General features: G+C 45.5%; 1 protein-coding gene across 9 annotated transcripts in view; it reads right to left on the bottom strand.

Moving 5' to 3' along the window:
• The window catches only part of LOC147029528 (uncharacterized), a 195,320-nt gene that overhangs the window by 159,885 nt on the left and 15,489 nt on the right, over positions 1–19,946 (bottom strand). For 3 of the 9 annotated variants that reach the window (XM_085872638.1, XM_085872640.1, XM_085872639.1), the window contains one exon: positions 15,233–15,322. The exons of the other annotated variants lie outside the window; for them this stretch is intronic. In XM_085872638.1, the coding sequence (XP_085728764.1) occupies positions 15,233–15,250 (18 nt within the window). In that variant the 5' untranslated portion in view covers positions 15,251–15,322. The remainder of the gene's footprint in view (positions 1–15,232; positions 15,323–19,946) is intronic. 9 annotated transcript variants of the gene reach the window in all.

Below are 19,946 nucleotides of genomic sequence, written 5' to 3'. Positions count from 1 at the left end.
CAGAATCCGAAGAAATTTCAAAGATCAGATCACAAACGGCGGAGGAGAGATTTTGAAAATGGACGATTTTGCAACTTTGGAGTGGCCTTGACCTTCAATCGTGTCAAAGGTCATACCATCGTGCATCACTCATTGATCCCTACCGACCACGTTTCATCAAGATCGGGCAAATTTTTTTTGACCGCATCACATCGACGATTTTTCCAACTTTGAAGACACGTGACTCGATAACCAGGACGTATTTCAAAAAAGCGGCCCGACCAAATTTAGATGTTGTTCCATATTATCAGAATCCGAAGGAATTTCGAACATCGGATCATAAACGGCGGAGATAGATTTTGAAAATGGCCAATTTAGCAACTTTGGAGTGACCTTGACCTTCAATCGGGTCAAAGGTCATACCGTCGTGCATCCCTCATCGACATCTACCCACATACCAAATATCAAGAAAATCAGAAGAAAAAAATTGGGACGTACGTACAGACATCGAGACTGGTTTTATTAGGTCATCTCTAAAGAGATGACCTAAAAATGTTCATCCTGATCAGATGTAGCATTCCACATATGCAATTATGAGATCATAACGAATGACTTTTTAAGAAAAAGAAAAAAAAAACATTCCCCTCAAGGAGTACTTGCTATGTGCAAAGTTTCTATTTTTACCTTGGTGCGGTTTCAGATAAAGAAGTCCAAAGTTTTTTCGTTTTTCCAATATGGCTGCCACACCATGTGACTTACAAGATCAAATTATCTTTAAAACATTCTACATGAGTCATCGCAGCAATGGTGTCTCAATCCAACAAGCGGTTGCAGAGAAAAACATGAAAGTTCTGTGTGGACAAACTGACCCAAATGCAATACCCTCTCCTTCGGCGAGGGTAACTAGAGTGCACAGAACACGATACCCTATGCAGTGATAAGTGTACGAGGTCAGTTTAAAAAGTAACGGGACTGAGCCTGCTGTGTGCTCCACTTACACAACTTGAATGAACGGGTTGCGTCAGTCTTTCGCAACATTCCAGCAATATATATGATTGGTGATGATCGACTGCGCTCATTGTGCGATTTTTTAAAGGTCATGCATTACACGTTGTTTAGTCTGAGTTGTCGCGCTACGAGTCGTGAGCAGAGCCAATCTGAAGTTTCTTGCCAAGTTTGGCAAAGCACCTTCTGAATCCTTCGCAATGCTGCAGCAAGTCTACGGGGAAGAAACGATGTCACGTACACGTGCATTTGAATGGCACAAGAGATTCAAAGAGGGATTGGGAGGAGGTTGAAGACAATCCACGGTCTGGAAGACCTTCAATGAGCAGAAGGGCAGACAACATCGAGCGTGTAAAGCAGATGGTGCGTGCAGATCGTCAACTCATGGTGCGGATGATTACTGAGGAACTTTCCATCAACAAGGACACTGTCTGGAGCATCATCACTGAAAATCCTGAAATGCACAAGGTGTGCGAAAAGATTGTCCCCAAGCTGTTGTCCGATGACCAGAAACAGCAAAGAGTCACTGTCTGTGAAGACATTATTGAGCGCCTCGAGGACGATCCAGACCTGCTCGGGAAAGTCATTATTGGCGATGAATTGTGGATATTCAAATACAATCCCGAGACTAAACGGCAGAGTCGTCAGTGGAAAAGTCCGGCATCACCAAGACCAAAGAAAACAAGGATGTCGAAGTCGAAGATCAAGGTGATGCTCATCGTGTTTTTTGACATCAAGGGCATCGTCCACTTCGAGTTTCTACCACAGGGTCAAACAGTGAATCAATACGTGTACAAGGAGATCCTCCGGCGCCTCATGAGACCAGTCCGGGACAAGAGGGATCTGTGGGAGAACAATGCCTGGGTGCTCCATCATGACAACGCCCCTGCTCACAATGCCCTGAGCATCCGACAGTTTCCGGTGGAGAGGAACGTGCCAAACTGGAGCAACCCCCGTATTCGCCAGACTTGGCCCCTTGTGATTTTTTTTCCTATTCCCCAAGCTCAAGGGGGTGATCAAGGGGACCCGATTTCCTGATGTGGTGGCCATCAAAAGGACCATGACGACGGAGCTCCGGAGGATTCCAGAAGAAGCCTTCCGGGGTGCATCGAAGCGTGGAAGAAGAGGATGGACAAGTGTGTGAGACTGGAGGAAACTATTTTGAAGGGGACAAGTTGCAATTTCAATATATCTTTGGAATAAAATTTGTGAAGTCAGTCTCGTTATTTTTTAGAAGGACCTCATATATTTCAATATTAATAAAATAATGACTTCAAAGAGAGTTAAGAAAAAAAAAATCCAGAAGTTTAGCACCACTGAAGTAGACTTATAAACTACTCTTATACACTGTTATAAGATGATGAGTCACAGTTTGAGATGAAAGCTTTGTGCATCACCATCGAATGCAAAGTCAATCGTATCTTACCTCGCCATATCAGTGACCTCTTCTTCACCCTGATAATGAACCAGCACGCACGCACAGGCACACGCACACGCACACACACCTTGTCCAAGTACTGCAAAACTGGAGGTTCTTGGAAGTATCATGAAGGCAATTTGTGTTCGATGGTGTTCAAGTCTGTAATTAAATTTTAGTAAAGTTTTAAAGGCATATAAATTAATTAATTCTGGGTTTTACCACCATTTTACCTCGTGTTTATTACACCACCCTAACACGTTACATTAGTTCTTCGTGCCTGTTCGCGCCATTTATAACCCCCTTAAAACAGAAAGTTTCCTGTTTGGAACAATTTTCAATTTTGTTTCACTGGCAGGCAGCCAGAGTTAAAAAAATTAATGAATTAATTAAAAAATTTCACTCGACGCATGTGCAATCGGGACAAAATCAGCTACAGTATTCCGGTAAAACAGCAAACTACTCTTCCTCATCATGTTCCAATTAGTGTTAAAAATGGAACATTTGATTTAAATAAGTCCTTCCTTGATCGTTAACATGATCTCGAGAATAAACACGAGTGTCCGTCTGTCCGTCCCCAAACTATTCCCCAATTTTGGGGTTAGCTCCACCAAACTTTCTGTGGAGAATTTTGGGGTCGCGGCAGGTGTCCGAAGGTGGGTGGGAGGTTACATAAATATCTCAACACAATGATTTTGAGTTTCCACCCAGATGAAATTGCTTCCTCTCTACATGCAAATCATGCACAGGTTTGGTATTGGCAGTTTCACTGGTTGGGTAAACCATAGTAAATAATCATCATCATCAAGGTACATCGATTGTATACAGTACCACCATCACAGTTTCGGAACCAACCCCACCAAATTTTCTGTGGACTTTTGGGGTCCCTGCACATCCCACGACTAACAATGGTGCCAAGCAGCAAAGGCCAGGGGCCCTTCATCTTGGGGAACACTCAAACTTTAACCCTTATTTATCAGCTTACTGCCATGCTGGAAGAAAGTTAGCAACCTCAATCTCGCAACATACTCTTGAAATATTCATATTCAGCCGAATTTGCAAACAATGGTAATTGAATCGCCTTTGAGCACGCAATGCATTCGGTAAATTTAATGGTGAAGCATTTCTTTGCCATAGGTTGAAATTATAGATACAAGTACGTGCCCGTTAAAAAAAATATATATTAAAAAAAAAAAATATTCAAACCGCGACCAAGAAACAACCACACAGGCCGTTCCATCGCTGCTGGCGTACCCGTACGTGCGTGGCCCGGAAGTTCGCATATCGCAGTCACGACTACTCGCAATTTAGTTTTAATGGCCAATTATTCAACGAGAACGGGCACTCGGTTGAGCGCATACCTTCGCCACCGCTATTTTTTTCCGGGCACATTTCAAAAACGTCATTTAAAAACGTCCATGACATCACAACCATCAGTCCGATGGATGTCAAATTTGGTGTTCGACGTCATTGAGGGCAGTCCAACAAAATGGAATGATAAACACTGAAAAAAAATCGAAAGTTTAAAAATGACATCATCTTGTGACATCATTTTGACGCACTTCCAATGATGTCACTACCAATTGCGGACTACCAACCTGAAAGCTCTTATTTCACGGAACATTTTAACGTTGGTTTCAGGTCAATAGCTCTATTAGATCTGAAGTTATGCTGACAAGTATATGTTGACCTTGAGTGTGACCTTGACCAAAGAGTTAATTTGCAAAACCTGTTCATAAATAAGCAGATATTTTGGTACTGATCATAATGCCTGGATTTGGGACAATTTCCTTGACAAATTACATAGATATTTGAATATAAAATATCAGGACATTTTAGCCACAATTGAAAAACGTTATGTTCAAACATCAATGACGTCATAACGGTCAGTCCGAACGACGTCAAATTTGGTGTGTGACGTCCTTAAGGTAAGTCCTACAAAACGGTATGATCAAAACTGATGAGATCGAAAATTGAAAATTTACGTCATCTTGTGACGTCATTTTGACACTTCTGATGACGTCACGTCAAATTTGACACCACGTACCCGAAAGGTATTTCGTCATGGAACAATATGGCGTTGGTTGCATGTCGATAGCTGTCTTATAAAGGAAGTTATGCTCAAAAGTTTGTTTTTGACCTTTTCATGACCTTGACCTTTGACCCGATCGCTCCCAAAATCTAATCAAATCGTCCTTGGATAATCACGAATCATCCCACCAATTTTCATGCAATTCGGTTTAATACCGAGTTATGCGAATAACAAACAAACACACATATTCACAAATAAATAAATACACAGCGACCAAAACATAACCTTTCGCAGAATGCGAAGGTAATTAGCGCCAACGTATTTTGCCTTTTTGCAATGTCATCGCAAGGAAAAACACAAAGAAGAGAAGAGAAAAAAAAATTACTTCCTGCTTCGGAGCATACCAGCTCACTCTGATGTTACCGAAATTTATGCACCGTCTAATATGAAAACGATCATAACTTGGGGCATTGTGTTTATCTATAAATGCGCATAAGAAATCGAGAAATTATGAGAATACACGAAGTTATCACTCTCCGGAAGTCCGTACATTGTAACCCGTAATGGGGAACGCGGCTGAGGTTCTCTTCCCCATCGGCCACGCCCACGCAGCAACGTGTCTTGTCATTGGTTGGTAAATAAATGGCCATAACTTGGGAAGCACTTGTTCGATTAATATAAAACCTTGAAAAGGCACATCCTCAGGTCCCCAGCAATATACCTGGCAAGTTTCAATTGGATCGGACCAGTGGTTGTCGAGAAACAGCAGTCTCTCTCACACACACACACACACACACACACACACACACACACACACACACACACACACACACACACACACACACACACACACACACACACACACACACACACACACACACACACACACACACACACACACACACACACACACACACACACACACACACACACAGAGATTGCTGGAATTATAGATAGATTAGCACCACAAAGGTGGTGCAGGATTGAAGGTCCAGTCACAAAACAACTTTGCTCTCCCATTTCTCAAGTCGCCCCCAATCTCACGAGGGTCCCTCATTGCTGTAATGAAATTCCGGAAAGGCACATTTTTAACTATGCTTGGATGAGTGACTCAGCGAAGGAAGCCCCTTCCTCATCCCAAAAATCAGAAGAAACCCAACGACCTCTCAATTATCATCCAATAACATGTCTACCAACAATATACAAACTCCTAACAGGATTCATCACAGAAATGATGCAATCAGCATTTCAAGAAATTTAGAATTTTTTTGGCAATACAAAGGGGGGGGGGAGTGTGGGGGCCTTTACAGATGAAGTGCCCAGGGCCCTACTTGGTGTCTTTATCCAGCCCTGCTGCCTACAATGTCTTAAAGTGGGTGGGAATTTTCATAACATCTCAGTTTAATTAAAAAAAATTTGGTTGCCATTTTGAGCTCCCATTGCTACGTTGCACAGGTAAATCTCTCGTAAACTGAAAAAGATGAACAGACAGATATGAAGCAATTGCTTAACCCCAATTTTCACATCGTGTGTGCAGGGAAATAACATAAGTAAATATATGTTCTGTTGGACCCCGGCATTCGAAATCCCGCTATTCGCGGACCCCAGTGTGACCAATTTCAACATGTGTGCTGCGCGGTTTGTTTTTTGTTTTTTTGTTGGTCATTATATTGTTGCGGATTCGCGCCCGCCGGCGTGCGGACGGCCACGTAACTCGAATCGCGGCACGTCGCCCACCGGACGGACAATCCCGTCGTGACCCTCTCGGACTAACGCCGGGAACTAGTCACGGGTGGGCCTTTCGGCCTCACCACGATCGTGCCAATCGGCCCCCCGCGTGGGATAGGGTTGCTCGCCAAATTCGACCTAACTAAGTACCCACACGGAGGGTAGACCGGGCGATCGCACCTCGCCGCAGGTCGACTTCGGACACGGGCCACTTTAAGCGACCCGTTCCGTACTATCGGGATAACCGAGCGGTGTTATCGTCAACCTCGACGGTTCGATTAATTATTGGGCGTATTTAGCCCAATAGCAAATGCACCAAAAGCAAATGTAAAAGTAGAAGAAACACAACAATTCTGCACAAAAAGCAAATGCAACAATGCAGATCTACTACCGACTACCGAGCACACGGCAACACTTATACAGTTTTACTTCACAGACGGCGCCGACAACACATATACTCAAAGCAAAAGAAAAAGGAAGGGGCCACCCTCAACGATGAGGGGGGCAGACGGGCCTGGGGCCGAGACCGCGTCGAGCCTACCCGTCTGGTGATGAGCCTCAAGATGGCGGCGGCGCCCCGACTCCGCGGGCCTCGCTGGCACTGCCTGGAATGGGGTGGGAACGGGGCCCCCTTCTCACACTATCTCAGCACGGGGGGAAACAGGAGGGGGTTGTTGATGCTCGGGGGAATGAGGATATCTCGCTGGCTTGGGTCCCGCGACGAGCGACTCCACCGCGACCTCGGTCGCGTTACCGGCCTCCCCTCTCCGCAGCTCCCCGACTGACACGAGCGCCCTCTCGACTGCCTTCGCCGCCGCCACAACTCTCCAACTCTCCCACTCTCCACTCTTCTCAACTCCGTCCAACTGCTCGACTCCTTCCAACTGCCCAACTCTTCAACTCTTCCGAAACACTCAACTGCCTCCAACTCCGTCCAACTGCTCCGCGCTTTGCGCTTTATAGTGCGACAGGAGAAATCATATGCAGATTTTTGGATCAGGAATCGCTCGGGGGCGGAGCCACGCTCCCCATTGGACAGAGGAAAAGTGGGCGTGAATGATTCTTGATCCGCGAATCTGCATATAGCGATTATACTCCGACGCACCTGGAGGCGGGGCCAAATCGCCCCACGCTCGCTGATAGGACGGAACAGAAGTGGGCGTGAATCGTTCTTGATCCGATTTTTCGGAAAGGCTGGTGTTTTTGCACCCGCTGCTCGGTGCGCGCCCTGTACGAGTCCAGGATCGGTGCCCACAAGCGGCGCGGGAATGGCGGTGATGCGATGGTTGCGAGAGCGAGATGTGACGGCAAGGGTCGTGGCTGTTGTTGTGAAGCGGCGTTGCGGTTGGTGGTTGTTGTGTGATGGCTGTTGAGACGTGGTTGGTGGTGGGTGTGGTGGTAGTAATGGAGGCTGGTCCAAAATAAAGATAGTAAAAGAAAAACTGCTATCTAAAAGGGTCGCAGCCCGAATGAATGACATTTATTCCCTCTAAACAACGGGTTTGGGCCTAACTACACATATACTTAGAGATATCTCACCTACGGGACCTGAATGGTGGTTTGCGAATTTCGTCAACCACAACATTCCTAATCTTCATCAATGATCTCCAAATTCAAATCCATTGGGACCATACTTTGTACAGAGCGTCTGTGCTGCTGAAGCAGTCTCCTGGGTGATTGGGCACAATCCTGGACGGGTCGCCACTCTGACGCAGGATACTCAAATAGCTCAAAACAAGTTTTGATGAAACCAAGTACAGCCAGTCCTCGCTCAACGCTGCAGTTACGTTCTTGAAAAGAGAGACTAACTGAAAAGTTTAAGAAAATCAAATTTCCCCATAAGAATTGATGGTAATCAGGGGGGGGGGGGGGTTAGGTTCCAGAAAAAAAAAATAATAATAAATAAATAAACAAATAAATAATCAGACAAAAGGCATTATTTACATATTTAAAGTAAAAGTTTTAAATCATTTTAAAGAAAATTGAACATCATCTCTTGTTGTTTCAAATATTCATAGGTTAGCTCTTCTCCGTGTGATTGCAGGAGCTGTACAATGTCGGCTTCTTCCACCTCATCAAAACCCGCTTTATTGACCATGCCAGGATAACCTCTTCAAATCCTTTCAAGTCACTGACACATTCAGGCCACAACTCCCTCCAGACACCATTCATACACACTTGAGTAGCTTCAACCCAGGACTCACTGATGTTAGCAAGGTGTACATAAGGTCCATTCTGTACGTACTCCGGTGGGTTCACCAGTATTTCCAGTATAGTTGATACCGTAGCTTTATTAAAATGAGGAAAACCATTGGTTTAGGACGAAATTCGAGGTAAAACGAATTTATAACACAACGGTGATCAACTTTAAACGAGTATGTTCTCTAATAAATAAGAGACATTATAACGAAAAAAAAAAGTTAACTGGGAGGGTGTTAAGTGAGAACTTGGTGCATATGCAATCAACATTTGGGGGACACATTAAATATTGGTACGGTTGTGGAAATTCGCATTACACCATAAAGGGTCCTCAGGTGAGATATATCGGTAAGTTCATGTGTAGTTAGCCCAAACCCGTTGTATCGAGGGAATATGTGTGATTCATCCAGGCTGCGACGCTTTGAGTTAGTCATTTTTCTTTCTCTATTGTGATTTTGGACCATTAAACTGCCAATAACGCAAACAGCCACTACCTTTACCTTCACAACTCCATCCCGCAAACATCGCTTCACCGCCATTCCCAAACGACGCCTGCCAACCACCAAACCACCACAGCAAACCCCCCACCACCTTCGCCTATCTCCTTCAACAACCATCGACCACACCACCAGTCAACACCAAACGTCGTGCTGTCCAGGGCCTGTTCGGAAATTGATGCCGAACGCGTCGAGCCGCGGGAACGAATGCGTTCCTCTCAAGGAGAAATTCGGATCAGGAAGGCTTCACGCACCCTTTTTCTCCGTCCAATGGGCGAGCGTCGGGCGGTATGGCCCCGCCTCCAAGCGCGATGAATGTGAATTCCTCTCAGGAAGGAATTCGGATCAGAAAAGGCTCACGCCCCTTTCTTGACACACTAATGGTTGAACAGAGGGTGGCGTGGCCCCACCTCCAATCACGTTTTGATCCTGAAATTTGCATACAGGCTCCTCCTCCGGTCTATAAAGACGCAAGCACAAGGCAACTCGCGCGGCTGGTCGGGGCGAGTGAAGAGTTCGAGTTCAAGTCGAGTGAAGGTGGCTGGTCAGGGCGAGTGAAGAGTTCGAGTTCAAGTCGAGTGAAGGCGGCTGGTCGGGGCGAGTGAAGAGTTCGAGTTCGAGTCGAGCGAAGGCGGCTGGTCGGGGCGAGTGAAGAGTTTGAGTTCGAGTCGAGTGAATACGGTGGTCGGCATCGAGGTTGCGGTGTGGGGGTCGCTCGTCTCGTCGTTGGTGCCATCTCGTCGCGGGGTCCAAGCCAGCCAGCCATTCCCCTCTCCCGGAGCATCAGCAATTCCCCCCTCCATCCGCGCTGAGATAGTGCCGGGGGGCCCCCGCTCGTCCCCCACCCTAAACGTGGTGCCAACCAAACTGCTTGCGCGGAGCATGCCGGAGAGGGCTCGCCGACCACGCCAGGGGCACGGAGTCGGGGCGTAGCGGCGCGGACATTGCGGCTTGCCCGCCATCGCGTCACGAGGACGCGGGTAAGACCTTCTCGGTCTCGTGGACCTGGCCGCTTCTCCAGGTTCCACGCACATTTGGTCCACGGACCTGTCTGCCTCCTTGCCTGTGAGGGTGGCTTTCTTTCCTTTGCTTTTTGGAATGAGTGATGTGGCGCTGAGTCCCGACAAGTAGAACTGTATAAGTGTTGTAAATAATTGCCCTTTTATTTGATCGTATTGCTTTTGTCTTGACTGTTATTTGTTGCATTTTGTCTTGACTGTAATATACGTGCCTTCCATGTTTCCGTAATAAATGTGCATTGCTTGTTGAACTGTTTCCCGCTTTGCTTCGTCTCCTTCCTTTTATTGAATCTCCATCTTGCATCACGTAAGGGATTGATAGTGGCTTTAAAACGCCTGGTAAATAATCTGAACCGTCGAGGTCGACGATAACTCCGCTCGGTTATCTCTGCAGCACGGAATGAGCCGCTTCAGCGGTTCGTGTCCGGAGTCGACCTGTGGCATGGTACAACTCCTCGGTACGCTACTCGCGCGAGTACTTAGGTAAATCGACCATTCGGCGATCGGACCCTATTTCACGCGGGTAGAATGCAGACTGGGTTGTGGTGAGGTTAAACCCCCACCCGTGACTGGCTCTGGGCGGTAGTTCCTGGAGGGTCACGACGGAATTGTCCGTTCCGGTGGGTGACGCGTCGCGATTCGAGTTACGTGGCCGATCGCACGCCGGCGGGCGCGAATTCGCAACAATATGTAATGGTTTTTGGGGGGATTTGGCCACCAGTTCATGCCCCAAAGGGTGGGAACTTCTGGTCACAGGAGTTGAAACAAAATATTGTTTTGTTTTTTAAAGAAAACTCAAAATTTAATGTGATATGGGCTCATTCTGGTGGAACTTTTTGGCATAATTCAAACTCTGCTTTGGGAGGGAAGCATGAGGACTTGCGATGGTGTGCCATCAACTTCACTCTATATTACATTATAACACCCATGCAGGTGTGCATACATATGGAGGGAAAAAAATTAAACAAAAATGCACACCGACAAAATAGTCACGTTTGCAAAAACAAGCATCAAATTATCTTTCAAAGAAATTTAAGAACTGCCCATAAATATGCTCTTTTTCGAATTTTAGATTTTATCATTGCTGCGACCCAGCCAGTAAAGAAATAACAATCGAGGTTACAAAGCCAAAAATAAAATAATAATAACAACAACAACAACAACAACAATAATAATAATAATAAAGTGTAGGTAAATTGTAGATGCCAACATTTAACACCTTTTTCATTCAACATGCACAAAAATTATTGCAAGCAATGATATGAAAACAACGAAAATTAAATTGACTTCACAACCAAAGAAAGCATAAAATTCATCCCAAGGAGCTCATGGAAGAGCTGGCTGGCACGCGCACACAAGATCCTATGGTCTTGAGTTCAAGTCCCAGGTCATTGAATTAATAGATAAGGTTGACTTGGCCTGTCATCCTTCCAAGATCGGCAAAATGAGTACCAGCTTGCTGGTAACAGGGGCAAAATCAGTGGCACAGGTTACATATGAAAAAATAAACAAACAAATAAAGCACATGCACCCAATGGAGGAAGTGACGGAACTTCCCAGGATACTGGCAATACAATTTGTGACATCGCTTTTCTCTCCAGTCAGCGAGTTAACAAGGAGAAATTACCCCTCCCCTCCCACAAGTGGGATGCCAGCTAAGAGGGTTTTCTGTGCTCCATCCTGCAAATGCTGAGCATCCAACAAGGAAGCAGTAAATATCACTTTTAATGCATTGTGGATGACTCAGCCAGAGTTAGACTCAAACTGCAGATCTCCCAAAATCAATGCTTCAAAAGTCTGGTAATGTGAAGCTCAAAACAAATTTAAACAGTGAAGTCGATGGTGTGCCATTGCAAATTGCCATGTTCCCCACCCTAAAGCAACGTTTAAAGATGGCAAGAAGTTCCAACAGGAATGACCCAATAACAAATTTTGTTTAAAATATATATATATATATATATATATATATATATATATATATATATATATATATATATATATATATACATATTTAAATAAATGTGTGACGGATTTCAGAAGCTGGTCTGGTGAATGCATCCACACATCCAGGTCCTCACAGTTATTTCCTTAAATGCATGTTCAGATTAGCTCCATCCCCATGTCTAATGGGTTCTTGTGTGAGATGCGTTGAGAAGAGTAAAGGATAGATCCCCTCTCTTATGGAAAACTGTTTTTTTTTAATGACAGACACATTTACAAATATCTTTTCCGAGCTCTGAAGCCCGCCCTTATATTTCCTCAGCAAATATATTTTACGAGCTCTGGGGCCCGCCCTTATATTTCCTCAGCGGCGATCTTTCGTGAGCTCTGACACCAACCTTTTTTGAGAGCACACGGGTCGTCATGGTAACCGTGCCCCAGTGGGGTTGGGTGAGCTTGGAGCAGACGGCACCCCGTGGAGAGGGCACACCCTCGTTTTTCCTCAGAAACATTCCTTCGCGAGCTCCGATGCCCACCTTTTTTGAGAGCGCACGGGTCGTCATGGTAACCGTGCCCCAGTGGGGTGGGGTGAGCTTGGGGCGGACGGCACCCCATGGAGACACGCCAAAGATATAAAAAGACATTCTGTGAGGAGATACGTTGAGAAGGAGAGGAAAAGGCAAAAGCGATACGTTCTGAAGATAATTAAAAAGCGTGAACGAAAGAGGTACGAGAGAGAAGCAAGCAAGAAGCGGGTGTAGGCGTGCAAAAGAGGAGAAAGAAGAGGTGGGTGTCTGGCCAGTGCCAACAGCGAGACGGTTCGTCCTGCCCAGAGATTTGGCAAGCGAGCGTGTGGTGCGCGTGAGGGTGTGAACAAAGCCGCCAACGGGTGAGGCACGGGTCGTTCACCATCGGACACCAGGGTCGAAACCCGCGACGAGCCATCTCGGTGCCCTCCAGACTTTGACTAGCATTCGAGGCTGCCCCACGAGAGGCTGTGCGACAGGGCTGGTCCAGGTGACGGACATGACACGCGCGCATTCCAGAACGTTTTCGCCTCACGGGCGACTCTGGTGAGCGAGACGATTCTTCCCCCTCCTCCCCCTGAATGACCGGTTGGGTACCCATGTCTGTGTTTAGCTGTAAGTCGTCCCCGCCACCCCGATAAGCATCTGCTCTGTCTCTTTCCTGGCATTTTGATTGATTTTGCTTTGAGATTCATTCTTTATTTACTTCAGAAAATAAAAAAGTTCTTTTTATTTATTTATTTTATTATTAATAAAATAATTGTCGATTTCCAACCTGTCAGTGTTTGTCCTTTCCTTCATTGATCTAGTACTGTTCGAACCGAGATAGACTGGGAGGTAATTACCACAGATTTGACAAAAAAAAAAATCGTCGGCACGCACCAGCGGTTAAAAAGCTCGGCCGCTCTAATTAAAATCTAATCACATAATATTAGTGCTTTGCTGAGGGCACGCTCCCCGCTCAAGTAACCACGTGACCTCCAGTTAAACGGAATAGCCCCAGGTCCGGCTCTACCGAGGACAACCGGGGATTAATCCCCGAGTGACAAGCTGGTCTCGGTACAGTAACAATATACACATACATACATACATACATACACACACACACATTCTGTTTTGACCCTTGTGACCCAAAGTCCCCCAAACCTTGGGGCAAGAATGAGGGGTCAAATGCAATTTTTTTTTATTTTTACATATTTCATACATCCAATGTTGATTGCATATAAAAGGTGTCGTAAAAAATAAATAAAAATAAGTTTTAAAATGTGCCCGCAATTCCATTTTTTGCCATTTGACATTTTGACCCTGCACCAAAGGGTGGGGCCAAAAATGGGACTGCTCTCGCACCTTCTTGCCATTTGGTGGGTGATCACAACTACCAAGTCTGGTGAATTTCTGCACAATTGTTGAGGAGATAGTACGTAAGGAGGTTGGAAGAGATAGTAAGTTGAGGAAGAGAAAGCGAGACAAACAGACAGACAAACAAACACCCGATTAAAATTTCCTCCCCCCCCAAAAAAGTTCTGTCTATGTCACCGTCTCCATTTCAAAAGGCATGGGGATAAAAATCGTCACTAGGATTGGTTCATAAACAAAACACCTTTTTACGGGGGAGGTGGTCAAGCAATGAGTCTCTGAACTCGTCAAAAAAAAGTTTTCAGATTGAAACTGTTATGTTTGTTAAGCTATTGATTGCACCTCACCATGCATTAACTTTACTGATGACGTGCCTGATGGGCAGCCACTCTTTAGTGGTATTTCATGACATTCAAGGCTAGACCAACGGTTCATGCCAATAACACCAAACTCAATCACGTAATCGTCGGTGTGTGGGGTGATGGGACGACGACGACGACATCCATCTCAATTCGTCACAGGAGTCACTTCCTGGAGTTTATCGTCAGGACTGATACCGCCTGTACTCCTCCCACTTTATGACAATTCTTAGTTGATTGAACAAATGCAAAGGAGGTTGCAAGACAAAAAGGTGAGCAAGCCAAGCACATCATTCTCAATCCAAACACATCTTGCTCTCCACTCAAAACACGATGTTCTGATGGGTGCAATGATAAATGTACCCCGACAAAATCCGACCAAATAAATGGATGTTCACATCTGCAAATTGGAGGTACGTGTGGGTAAACTGGAAAGCGGTATCCAAAGTCGTCAAGTAAAAAGATGGCTCGAAGGACTCCACATTGCAGTGGGTATGGTATTTATTAAATTTGTATACAAAGTGTGTTTTAAATAAAATATAAAAACACAAATTTAAACACCCCGTGGGCTTTCAAGAACATTTCTCTTCATGGCGACACCCCGTTGATACAAGCCTCATACTGAGAGACTCCCAAAACCTATCGTTGAGCCCCAGACCCCAAAATCCTTGACGTTTTGATTTTGATGTAGCATACTCTTTACAGCACGTTGGTGTGGCCGAAGCACTTTCTCGGCAAAGGTTATACTGGTTGGTTTGCCAATGCCTTCCCAGCATTTTGTCCATGCTCTAAACCTTCAACTGGTAAGCATCGAGCAAGGAAGCAGCTCAGCATGTACAATTTATAAAGTCTTTGGTACAACTTGGCTGGGGTTTGAACCGTCGACCTCCCGAACAGAACGGCCACTCCAACCAATTCGCCACCGAATCTGGTCCTCAATGCTTATCTTTGTAAAAACCGACGAGGTGATTGATACAATGCTTCTGTGTGAGTTTAAGTATTTTTTTTAAGTCGAGGGCTATATACATGCAATGCACAAAGAGGTAGTAATTTTTTTTCACCAAATCAGCCTTAATGACATCTCGAGCATTTTGTAAATGCTCAACACAAAGTAATGAATGTCATTTCATAAAAGGGAGATTTATTACAAAAAACATACGCACGAATATCTACCTTGGGTTGAAGATTCATGAACCAGAATGATTCAATACAAGTGTCTGGTAACAGAGTAGAACTCCTTCAAAAATATTGTTGCGGGGACAGCTGTAGGGAGTGATGGGGGTAAAATAGGCTCATTATTTCATTAATAAATGTTTAGCAGAAGTGTTGGTTATGTGTAATATGATAGGACACGTGTTGGAACACGTTTAGCAGAGAGCTAAAAAGTCTGTCCTACCCTTTCGTAATGTGTCAACAAAGCCTCATTATCCCTACCCCTTAATCTTCCAAATTATTTCCCATTGCTAATGACAGATGTTTTCTTTACAAATGGTTTGAGCAGCTTCTGTGCACCTAGTGAGCGTGGAGCATGCTGTTAGGGTTAGAACCCCTCACTCTTCAAACGACGCGAAAGGAGGAGGAAAGCACGGCACGCGTTTCGGAGGTAAGAACACCTCGGGGATTTGAAGGCATCTTCAGAAGAAGCTTTGCCAAGGCTGGCACGCAGCCAATCGGCACCCAGCACTGGCGGTGGAGAGAACAAAAAGGCCATGCCGAAGAGCTCAAGCCAGAAGTTGTTGGCTGAAGAGGTACTTGCTTGGTCAATCTCAGTTCGTGGTTGTTGGTTCGGTGCAGTACAGAGCTACGAGAACTAAAAGGGGACAGATGGCGGTCAGGAAAAGCCCACAGAGCATGCACTACGTCTGAGAAAAAGCGACATCGACAGCAAACCGCAACCACTCGTAAAAGGAAGTTTTTGTCTCATGACCTGTTTCTACGGTCTTAGTCGATGTGTGTACGAGAGAGCCTGTAAGGTATCGGTTAAGGACAAAATTACACGAGGGATTGTCAGTTGATAGTGTCACCATCTATTACAATTGTTGCTTTCCCCAATCCCCCTCCCCATTAATAAAACAGCTTTTTTCAACATGAAGGTACAAAGTCCCGTTGGCACACCTGAACTCCGAGTTACCTACAAAGCTTTCATCCACAGCTTGATGGAATACTGCTCTCGCCTTTGGGCCGATGCACCTGCCTCACACATTGCTCAGCGAGATGCCAAGGAAACAAAAACCTTCAAGATTCTTGGAATCTCTCACGACGACAAAGAGTCAATGGTCAGGTCGTCAGGTCAGGTCAGGGAGCATGCGCCGGAGCAGGGAGTCACTGCGTCCACTTTCCACCAGTACTCCAGAGGCCTCCATCTGGCCATCCACCAGGCAGATGCCTGGCCCAACCCCATCACTATGAGATGCCGATCAACCTGTTGCAACCACGAGACACGTGGTTGGCCCATTGGCCTCATCCTCTCACAAGGCTCCCTCTCTTAGAGAATCTGGTGAGTAGGATCAGCATCAGCAAAACGAGCCACATGTCCATACAGCCACAGCCGACACTCAGACGATGCAGGTAACAAATCTCATTCGAGTCTCTCGCAGCAACCGCTCATTGGACACAAAGTCCGACCAGTGATAGCCAAGGATTCTTCAAAGAGAACTGGTACCAAAATAATTAAGTCTCCGTCTCATATCCCTGGTCAGAGTCCAGAGTCCAAGTCTCGCATCCGAAGAGCAAGACTGGAAGCACCAAAGACCTGAAGATTCGGACTTTCGTCCTCCCGCACAGGCACCGACACAGCGCCACACCCCATGATCCAGTGAATCCATGACTCCCCAGGCCCGACACAGACGTCTGTTGACCTCTGACTCACAGCCAACAGAGACATGAATATCACTGCCAAGGTAAGTGAAACTCTCCATGACCTCAAAGTCCTCAACACAAACAGGACAGCAGCATCCAAGATGTCATTGAAAGCCTGGATCTTAGTTTTGTCCCAGGAAACCCGTAATCCCAGCGGCTCAAACCCCTCATTCAGCACTTCGAGGGCCCCCAAAAGGATATCCAGAATCTCCGCAAACATGACGGCATCATCTGCAAAAGCAAGGTCAGAGATCTTGACATTCTCAAACGATGCACCGCAGCTTGATCTCTCCGACATCCTCCCAACAATCCAGTCCACACAAGTGCTGAAAAGTGTGGGGGCCAGTATACACCCCTGATGAACTCCAGAAACTAGAAATAAGTCAGAGATGCTATCACCACAACTCACAGCACTCTCAGTACCAGAGTAGAGTTCACACATCAGATCGATCAGTTTTGGTCGCACTCCATGAAGACAAAGAATTCTCCAGATTCACTGAATCAAACGCTGAACAGAGATAAACATAGGCAGCAAGCAGCCCCTGCCGAAACTATCGTCTGTGTTCGGTGAGGACCCGAAGAGCAAGGATACAGTCAATCGTTGACATCTTTGGTGTAAAGCCTGACTTCTCTGGACGCTGATGCTAAAGCAGATGGTGGCGAACCCAATCAATAATTATTATCTGAGCAAAGACCTTGCCCAGAACTGAGAGCAGCATCACCCCTCGGTAGTTGATGCAGTCTTGGCAATCACCCTTCCCTTTCCAGAGAGGGACAACAAGGCCCCCCCCCCTTCCACTCAGTTGGGATGATGCCTGTGTTCCTGGCAGAGCACAGAACTGCATGCAACGACAAGAGTGCAGCATTTCACCGCAGCCTGTGTTTCGACAAACGAAGGTGGACCACAGTTGATTGGAGGGTCAGCAATAGGGATTGTAACACCCCTGACATCCAACTCAACAGCTGGTGGATCAGCCTGGTACAACGCTCAAGGTAACTGGCCCAGCGAGCCTTCACTTCGGACTCCTCTGTCAACAGCCGACCACCCTCTGCTCCAACTACAGCACACAGAGGGACAGGGCTTGGAGGAACGCAATGCACAAATTCCCCTGTAAGCAGGACGAGAATCACTTGACCACAGGTGACGCTCTACCCCCTCACAGATTCCTTGCACATAGGCCTCCGTGTCCACCCCTAGTGCACGTACAGTTTTACGCCTCAGCTCCCTGAACAGCTCAGTGCTGCCATTCAGCCTGGCCCTGTGACTGACCAATGGAAATCAACGACCCTTGAGACAAAATTATTCTTCGCCCTCCGGTGAGTTCCAAGACATCCACTGGCAACATCAAGGACGGTGGTCTTGAAGGCACTCCACAACTCTTCAGGATCCTCCAAAGCACCCTGACCCCCCAAAATCTCCACTCAGCCTGTTTGCAAACTTCTCAGCTACCCTCTCATCCTTGAGCTTGCCAGCATGCAGCCAAGGCTGGGATGGTACCATTGTCCTAGATCTAAGCTGCAACTTCAGAGTTGCTACAACAAGCTTGTAGTCCAGTGTTTCTCAACATTTTTTGTCCCACGCCCCACTTTGATTTTCAAAACTTGAGGGGGAGCACTCGGTAGAGTGCAAAACCTCCGCCGCCAATACTGCTTGGTCACTCAAGTGAACCTGATATCCTATTCATTCAATTTGACGTCAACAGTGCTCACAGAGTTATAGTTTGCAACTTTCCCTTTACATACTAAATTCATTCGTCATAACTAGATTCCTTGAGACAAATTGATTTTACGTGGGTATATCCACCTAAAGTTCCAAAATCAGTCGCAATTATAATTTTGGCATGTTTTTTTTGTTGGAAATCACTTATAACATGTACAAATGCAAAAAAAAAAAAAAAAAAAAAAAAAAAAAAAATCTAAATTTCGTTTAATTTCGATTTCTTATTTTTTTGCATTTCTTCATGTTTTAAGTGATTTCCAACCCTCCCCCCCCCCCTCCCAAAAAAAAGAAAAAAAATTGTAAATTTTTTTTTCCTCTTTTTTTTTGGGGGGGGGGGTTGGAAATCACTTAAAGCATGTAGAAATGCAAAAAAAAAAAATTCAAATCTTTTTTCTAATTGGCCACCATAGCGGCCATATTGGATTTTGGACCAAGTCCAAAATCTAATGGCACGATCCTTGGACCAGACCTAACCCCCCCCCCCCCCACCGCCCCACCAAGTTTCGTCGAAATCTGTCGAGGAGTTTTTCCATAATACTGTTCACAAACAAACAAATAAACAAACAGAAAGGGGTGAAAACAGTAACCTCCATCCATTTTCAAAGATGGCGGAGGTTAAAAATCCTCCGCCCCAACATGATTGGAGACACTACGGTATATACTACATATGTGTTCAAAAGTCTTTATTAAAACTTTATTGCAAATTTTATTCAATTGCTACTCACTTCAATGGGAGCCCTGCCCTTGACACTGGCTGCAGATTTGTTTGATTCGAGGAACCAATTTTATCAGTTTCAGCCTTAAATCACCAAGTTTCGTAATTTTCAGTCGATTTCTCTTAGCTTGAAGCAAATCGGTAACAACACTAAATAAGATGATGGAAAATTTATCAATACTTCCCTTGCCAAAGCAGTCGAGTTTGGGTATTTATTTTCGCTCTCCTCAGACAGCCACATTATGGTTCCTTTGATATTGAAAAGATTTTTCAGACTCATCTTGTTGCAACTTGCATAACTCCTCTTGGTATTGCTCTGGTACTTCAGGTACATCCTCCAGAAATGGCTGAGTCAACCAAGAAGGGAACTCCATTGCTTTCAAATTATGAAATCTGTCATTGAAGCCATTAACCAACATTTTCAAGTAGTCAACAATGACGTCCTTTGCCTCGTCAGTTCCCTCACATTCTTTTCAACCAAGGGAATCGGCTAAAATTTCTTGACGATATTGTTCCGTTTGAGGGGGGGGTATGCATTCAAAGGGTAATTAGGATGTTTAATTAGGTATGCCATGCTGTTCGAGTTTACCAGG

This window comes from Eptatretus burgeri, chromosome 3 (assembly GCF_056783735.1).
Source record: "Eptatretus burgeri isolate ZD-2024b chromosome 3, Ebu_testis_v1, whole genome shotgun sequence".
Taxonomy (NCBI): Eukaryota; Metazoa; Chordata; class Myxini; order Myxiniformes; family Myxinidae; genus Eptatretus; species Eptatretus burgeri.
The sequence above is the reverse complement of the archived record's forward strand: the minus strand, read 5'-3'. Positions and strand labels throughout refer to the sequence as shown.